Here is an 8,837-nt window from a genome sequence, read left to right on the forward strand (position 1 = left end):
AACTGGCCTTTTGATTAATTTTTGCTAGATGAGTGGACTGAAGCAACGTGAAATAAAGCATCTTGCTCAAAAACGCTACTGGGAATCGAACTCATGATCTTAGAATTGTGAGTCAAATACCATAACCCATGCAATCTTCATATTCCTTCCTTCTGAGGTCCTACAAAGCATCACGAGCACCACCGATAAAAAAATAAGTTCTGTTTACATGCATTTCATCAACCACTTCTGTAAGTGGTAACTGCACTTCTGATTCTATAGCGTCTAAACCCACTTACAACCTTCACTGTCCAAAAGCTCTCAAATTGTATCCTGTCTTTTACTTTATTCAGATACTGAATTGCAGCTATGCTGGGGCACCATCTTCAAGGATTTTAGCCAAGCAAATTGGCTCCAGTTTTTTAAAAAATTTTGGCTGTTATTCTATCAGCCTCTTTTGTCAAACCACTAAGTTAAGGGGACATAAACAAACTGACACCAGCCATCAAACAGTGGGGACACGAGCACAAATACCCACACATATATAATTATATGTAAACATACAACAGGCTTCCACTTAGTTTCTGTTTATTAAATTCACTTACAACACATTGGTTGGCCTGGGGCTATAGAAGAAGACACTTGTCTAAGGTCCTGTGCAGTGGGACTGAATCTGATACTACATAGTAACAAAGTGAGCTTCTTAACCACACAGCTATGCCTACACCTAGTCAATACTTTATCTTCAATTTCTCTACCAGAACTGCATAGCTTACTTTAACTCTACCACCTACTAATGTTTTTTCTCCAGCAGTAAACATACAACACATCAAACTGAATGTTATCTGCATTAACTTCTTGCACATTAAAACCTGAAATATAAATCTAAGACACAATGAAGGAGTCTCTATTGAAAAGGTTGCAAGACGCAACGAAAATTTTAGGAAAATAAAAATAAGAAATAAGTGGAAATTTTACCAGTGAGTGTGTTAAATTTTAAGGCACAATAAGAAAATGACTCTCCCCAGACACAACAGAATATGCTTCAACACAGGAAATCACATAAAAAATCTTGCAAACCAAATCCAAAAACGAAATCTAAATATTTGTTCAACCTGATAGAAATAGCAGCCATATCATCCCCAAAATCACCGCCAATTGTTTCAAGAAACAAATGGTGGGGATTTTAAAAATAGGGAAACAATAATGATAATGCCGAGTGTAGCAGAGAAATAAGTAAACAAGCGTGAGTTATGCAGTGAAATGGAAGTATCATGGAATAAAATAAAAGAAAGTTTTTGATCATGATATTCATGAAATAAAGAAAGGTTAAATAAATGAAATGTTTTATTGCAATAAATAATCCATAAATAAAAGCCCCAACATATTAAAAGCAATTATTTTTTGAATTTCCCCAACTGTCTGTGCCGCACTGATAAGCCATATTCCCTTTCAGGTGTATCAGGAACTAGTATTTTACCATAGTCTTTTTGTTCCAAAGGAGAATTTTGAAAGAGGTTCCAAGGGCATGTTGGCTTCAATGTGTCTTCAGAATTTGTAAACTTTGGACTAATCATAATGTTTTCTATGTTTGATAATGACTGGCAGTCTTGAAAAGGTTTGTGAAGAGATGTTGGTTTCAAAAACTGCAGAGAACCATATCTCCTGTTGTGTTCTTTAGGACATTCATTTTCAGCATTAGGTTTAGGGTTTCTTTTTCTTTGTTGCTTGGTGTGCAAGTCTTTAATGCCAGTGAATTGGGGCGACACCTACATAAATAAATGAACATATTATTAAAATGAGGGAGGGGAAAGTAAAGATGTCAAAGAAAATATAAGGTTTAAGGTTTATTAATTCTTTTGATATGCAACAAATACAATGGTATTAAGAAAGACCACAGAAGCAACTTCTGGTGATGCAGATACCAACATACTTTGACATACATTATTTACATTTGACAGATATTTGTCCTAATCGTGTTTGTTGTTAATACAATGTTTCGGCTGATATCAGCCATCATCAGATGAGCACAAATATCCGTCAAATGTAAACAATGTACATAATTCCTCATCTCTTAAATATAGAACTGTATACTTTGACATCTATTTCACATTAAGACCAGTATTAGCAGAGTATGAAGTAATTAATGACTGATGAAAATTATGTGGGAATATATATATATGTATATACAGTAAGGGGCTTAACATATCTTTAAAATCAATCTTATACTGATTAAAAGTAAAAGGCTCTTTGAAAAAAAAGTTAGGATTCTGTTGTCAGCTGTGGCATATAAACTTATGTAGACAAGCAACCAAGAAAACATCTGTGCAAATACTTGACCAAATCTCCCTCAAAATACACCCAGCAATCTTAAAGAATACATTGGATAATGTATTCCTAGATAAACTTTCAATTAGGTCTGATAATGAGGGATAACCTAAGGCTCCTCCTACAGTAAAGCAAAAGCAACAAAAGACAACTTACCCATGAAAGGTTGTTTTTTATTTCTGTTACTCTGGCAGCTAGTTGGAAATTACTACAAGGAATAGGACTTAACAACCCATGTGGAATTTCTTTGGGGCTTTCAAGAAACCGAAGCTGACATTTATGTTTGATTGACAGGAGATTACGTCTTTTAGGAGGCATAACTGAAATATAACAGACAAGAAGAAAAAATTTACAATACACACAGGAAAAAAAACAAAAAAACCCTGCATCAATAAAAATTAAGAAAATATAAATTAAAAATTAATCATTTATATTTTAAATTAAACCTTGTCCTGTAAGTGATTTCAAAAGAAAGTAACCATATTAAGTTTTTGCATTTGGTTTGTAAGATTCTTGATGTGAACTTAGGTGTTGAAATGGATTTTGTTACATAAACACACATACACTAGTTCTATTTCATTTCTTCATTTAACCAGCTGATGAATAAACAAGTGAAACTGAACCAGTGTGTGTGTGTGCATGTGTTTATTGGCATAATGACCTTCCTGAAATAAAGATATTAAACTATCTCAAACAAAATAAAGGTAGATATATACCATCATGGCTGTGACATGAAAAACTCTGCAAGTGACAAACTGCATTAACAGGTCAGTTATTACAATATAATGAATAGTAATTTATTGGGAAATCAAAAGTAGCATTTTCTAAATAGTTTTTTTTTTTTCTTCAGTTTTTATCTATTTCTTAGATGCTGTACAGAATGTATTTAATACAAGATCTATGAATTGATTTAGACATTTAGTATAGAAACTAGAGACACACAGTTGATGAGTTTCAAATGAATGTTTAAGGAAGATGAGCATTCATGTCAGGTGGTGTTACAGTTGCAGGTGAACAAAGCTTATGGTTGTATAGAAAGTAAAAAAAAGGTGCGATTGATATTAGTATTTATTCTGGTATTTGTGATTTCTGTATTTAGAAGCTTGGAAAGAAGGTCTCTGTAAAGCTGATTAGTTTTTTGATATATTTAAAAAAAAAGATGACCTCTTTGATGGTGTCGTGATGCTTTACTCTTTTACTTGTTTCAGTCATTTGACTGCGGCCATGCTGGAGCACCGCCTTTAGTCGAGCAAATCGACCCCAGGACTTATTCTTTGGAAGCCTAGTACTTATTCTATCGGTCTCTTATGCCGAACCGCTAAGTTACGGGGACGTAAACACACCAGCATCGGTTGTCAAGCGATGTTGGGGGACAAACACAGACACAAACATATACACATATATATATATATATATATATATATACATATATATGACGGGCTTCTTTCAGTTTCTGTCTACTAAATCCACTCACAAGGCTTTGGTCGGCCCGAGGCTATAGTAGAAGACACTTGCCCAAGATGCCACGCAGTGGGAATGAACCCGGAACCATGTGGTTGGTAAGCAAGCTACTTACCACACAAATGCACACAACTCGGGTACTTTCCACAGAATATAGATCAACTGTGCATTCTATGTAAATTTACAAGTCTCTGAGCAGGAATACATGATTAACAACAACCCACAGAATTTTTAAAAACCAAACATCTGATGATATTGTTTGTAAGTAGTATGAAAAATCTGTAAGCATGAATCTGATTTCAGATTGGGATTCATTTAAAGCTTAATGTTACAGAAGGTGGAATGTAAGCAAGCTATGCATTTAAGTAGCATAGTTAATGATAAAGTACAGTATTGATAAGAAACAGCACAAGACATTACATTTACTTTGTTGTTCATGAAACAGTACTCGGTAACAGAAAGATATGAAGTGAACATATTTGCTAGTTACTTTACAGTTTGGTTGACATAACTAAGTGGTCTCCATTGCAAACAGAAACTGCATTTTAAAGTAGTTAAACAAGTAACTGTCCTGATGTTAATGCTTAATAAACCTGGCACTGCTTAGTAAATATGAAAAACAACCCCAAATCCTCTATGTTTCAGTCAAATGTAATTAACGTAAAATAATTGATTTCAATAAGAGTGAGACAAAGTTTGGTAAGAATGACACATACAGTATGCTTGCATGCATGTGTATGTTTATATATATATATATATATATATATATATGTTTTCTTTTACTTGTTTCGGTCATTTGACTGCGGCCATGCTGGAGCACTGCCTTTTAGCTGCAGAAATCGACCTCAGGACTTATTCTTCGTAAGCCTGGTACTTATTCTATTGGTCGCTTTTGCTGAACTGCTAATTTACGGAGGAAGTAAACAAACCAACATCAGTTGTCAAGCAATGGTGGGGGTGGGACAAACACAGACACAAAGACACACACACACATATATATATATATATGCACACATACATATACGATGGACTTCTTTTAGTTTCCGTCTACCAAATCCACTCGCAAGGCTTTGGTCGGCCCAAGGCTATAGTAGAAGGCACTTGCCCAAATAAGTGTTTTTTTTTTAATTTCACAGTACTTGTGATTTTGTTGAGAGGAAATGTTAAACATCACTGTTTATAGATCAGCACTTTCTCATACAAAGTGCAGAATGTAAGCACACACACACACACACACACACACAACCGGATCTGATACAATTTCTGACTACCACATTAACTCAAAGGGCATTGATTAGCTGGGGCTAATGTAGAAGACACCCAAGGTATTGTACAGTGGGGTTGAACCAGAAACTACGTAGTTGAGAAATTTTTTAAACATGGGGCCTGCTCCAATTATTTCAACAAAAGAAAATAATTAGCAGACATAAAAAGTAATGGGGTTGATTTGTTTGACTACACCCCTGACATAACTAAGAAAGAAAAGAAGGATAGAAATATTATATGTATTCTTTTATTTGTTTCAGGCATTTGACTGGCTATGCTGGAGCACCACCTTTAGTTGAACAGATCTACCCCAAGACTTAGTCTTTGTAAGCCTAATACTTATTCAATCGGACAATTTTGCCGAACTGCTAAGTTACGGTGACATAAACACACACACAAACATATATATATATATGACAGGCTTCTTTCAGTTTCCGTCTGCTAAATCCACTCACAAGGCTTTGGTCAGCCTGAGGGTATACTAGAAAACACTTGACCAAGGTGCCACAGAGTTAGACCGAATCCGGAACCATGTGGCTGGTAAGCAAGCTACTTACCACACAGCCACCCCTGCGTATATATGAAAAAGAAAGAGAAACTGTATGATAAAGGGAGATTATATATAGTACGGTGTACATGTGCATAAATATAGACTTACACTTAATTGATGTTTCTGAACATGCTTCAAACATTTTGTAAGAAGAAGAAGAAAAAAAAAAAAGTAACCACATATAACAAGATAAAGTCATTATTGAACAGATATTAATGAGTAATGCCTGATACAATGAGGCAATTTTTTGCTTCTATTATCAAACACATAATATTCAATGGTTTAGGAGTCTGAACACCAGCGAGATAAAAGAGAAGGAAAAAAGTACTAGAAGATGGCATTAAAGAGGATCAGTATCTGTAGATAGAAGACATCATATGTTACTTTGAAGCAATCCATAAATGCAAATAATAATGATAAACCAATTTTATATCTCTTTTTCCATGCTAGCATGGGTTAGACAATTATGCTATTAAGGAATGGTTTTACAGTTGGATCCTCTTCCTTTCACTAACCCTTACCTATTTTTCAAGTAAGGGATATCTTATTGCTTACAATTACGAAAACAAAGCAGAGGATTCAAATCAAATCAAATCAAATCAAATGTATTGGCAGGAGAAGAGCGCAATGTGCTTAAGCTATGTAAAAAAAACCCCAAAAAACCCAGTTATTGTTATCTACAGTTTTATACATAGTCGCCACAGTTGTCCAGAGCCTCTTTGAACAGGGGAGTATTGGGCAGTTGAACGACATCTTGTGGAAGCTTATTCCATGGGGCTGTGATACGGACGGAGAATACAGCCTTCCGCCTGTTGAGTCAAAAGTGTTGGGGATAGAGTTTGCGATCATGCCCACGAAGACTCTGCAAATGGTAGGTTTACATTCCCGTTGAAGATGTTGAAAGCCAGGATGAGATCTTCCTGCATCCTCCGTCGTTTGAGTGAAGGTAATGCCAGTCATTGGAGACGTTCCTCATATGTAAGCTTAGACAAGCCTGCGACCATTCAGATGGCTAAGTGGTGAACCCATTCCAGGTACTGAATGTCATTCTGGAGATATGGGTTTGAGGCCTGGATGCAATATTTGAGGATGGGTTGAAATAGAGTGACGTATAAAGGCCGAAAGACATCCATTGTGCTTGTAGATTATAACTTTTGCAGAAGCAAACATAAATGTAAACAAACATACACATGAATATATAAAGTAAAGAATAGATTTAAGTTTTTGTTCAATAAATCCACTCACAAGGCTTTGTTCACCCAGGGGTATCATAGGAGAAATCTGCCCAAGGTGCTGTGCAGTGGGACTGAACACAAAACCACATAGTTGGAAGCAAACCTCTTAACTACAGATCCATGCCTGTTCCTATTCTCTTTTTTTATTTGTTTGTCACTTGACTGTGGCCATGCTGGAGCACCGCCTTTAGTTGAACAAATCAACCCCAGGATTTCTTCTTTTGCAAGCCTAGTACTTATTCTATTGGTCTCATTTGCCGAACCGCTAAGTTACAGGGATGTATACAAACAAACATTGGTTGTCAAGCGCTGGTGGAGGGGGGAGGGTAAACACAGACACACAAACATATAAATATATATACGACAAGCTTCTATCAGTTTCCATCTACCAAATTCACTCACAAGGCTTTGGTTGGCTCAAGGCTATAGTTGAACCCGGAACATTGGGGTTGGTAAGCAAGCTACTTACCACACAGCCACTCCTGCACATGGCCTTTTACTTGTTTCAGTCATTGAAATGTGGCCATGCTGGAGTAACAGCTGAAAAGGTCTGACCAAACAAACTGACTCCAGTACTATGGGTTCAAGTCCAGACTTAGGGGAGGCCATGGCAGAGTCTGAATGTTGTGTTGTTGGAGGAAGCCTGTTGTTAACCTGGCAGTATGAGCATGGGCGTTGTCGTGTTGGAATACATGATTCCGATGATGACAGGCAAAGTATGACACAATGTGAGGCCTCAACACTTGGTCAATGTAGCAAGCAGTGGTTACTCCATTGACCTGGCCTTGGCTGATGTTTTGGAAGACCACCGATCTCAGTTTCTGGCTGAGTGCAAACCTACCCCATACCATGATGCTCTGTCCTCCCCATGAGTCTCTCTTCACCACACAGCCATCACCCGTTCTCCAAACCTTAGCTCTGCCATCTGCCAGAGAAATGCAATATTGACTTTTGTCAGAGAAGACTACAATTCTCCACTGCTGATATTGTTCTGACATTTTTTGAGCCTACTGCGGATGTGCCTGTTGATGACAATGTGAGGACGGGGACCCTAGCCTGACATCGACAAGACAGATTGAAAAATATCAGCTGGCAGTGAACTGCCTTAGCACAAATAGGTCTATGGTGAGTCCTTATGGTCTGCTTAGCTGATTTTATTGCCCTCTGGAATCAGTTCTACAAGTGCTGTCAGTACAGGTAGCAATCTTGATGTGCCGTTGTAACCCTCGGTTGGCCACTGCATGGTTGATCAACCATGCTGTTTATGGTATTGTATTGTTCCCTCAGCCACTGTTGTCCAAATATTGCAGTTGAAGTCACTAGCAATGACCCATGGACATTGACCAGCATGGAGACGTCCGATGGCTTGCTCCTTCTGATTTTGTGTCAGTCTTGGCATGCTTGCCACATTCAGGAAACGAATGACAGGCTGGTAAATTTGGCTGCCATTTATACCCAAGGAGTGAACATTTTGCACATGCATTATGCTTTTCGTAAAGATGTATTCATGATCATTACCATGTCCACGAAAAGTGAGCAAGTTCGAACCCTACATGCAATCCTTGTGTTTACAAAAGAGAGTGGTGTTGTGGGTCAGGGACATCTTCCTTATGTCGAATTACTGAGAAATGTGATAAAATCCACATAATTTCAATATCATGTGTGAAACAAATAATCTTTTACAGTGCAGTTTCTTTTATAGTTCAATATATATATATATATATATATATATATATGTCTCTTAAAGGATAGAGCTCAAAATCAATGCATTGAAGATACTTTATTGCAGCAACAATTATAATAACAGAAACAACCACAATAAGCCAAACCTATGCACATTTCAATAGGGTATCCCGGAAAAATAAACCACATCATAAGATGTCTCGTAAAATATTGTAACAAATTACAACATATTACAAATTTCTGGATACTCCATCTCATCAGGGTCGCATTATTGCCATCACCAATACTATTATTAGCAAAACACACACATCATCCAAGAGGGTGAAAGAATAATC

General features: G+C 36.9%; 1 protein-coding gene across 3 annotated transcripts in view; it reads right to left on the minus strand.

Moving 5' to 3' along the window:
• Positions 1 to 1,308: 1,308 nt before the first annotated feature.
• The window catches only part of LOC106874409 (uncharacterized), a 24,421-nt gene continuing 16,892 nt past the window's right edge, over positions 1,309 to 8,837 (minus strand). For all 3 annotated transcript variants that reach the window (XM_014922153.2, XM_014922138.2, XM_014922145.2), the window contains exons 2-3: positions 2,464 to 2,627; positions 1,309 to 1,748 (exon numbers count right to left, since the gene is read on the minus strand). In XM_014922153.2, coding sequence (XP_014777639.1) covers positions 1,377 to 1,748; positions 2,464 to 2,625 — 534 coding nt within the window. In that variant the 5' untranslated portion in view covers positions 2,626 to 2,627 and the 3' untranslated portion in view covers positions 1,309 to 1,376. The remainder of the gene's footprint in view (positions 1,749 to 2,463; positions 2,628 to 8,837) is intronic.

The sequence above is a fragment of the Octopus bimaculoides genome, chromosome 5 (genome assembly GCF_001194135.2).
Source record: "Octopus bimaculoides isolate UCB-OBI-ISO-001 chromosome 5, ASM119413v2, whole genome shotgun sequence".
NCBI lineage: Eukaryota > Metazoa > Mollusca > Cephalopoda > Octopoda > Octopodidae > Octopus > Octopus bimaculoides.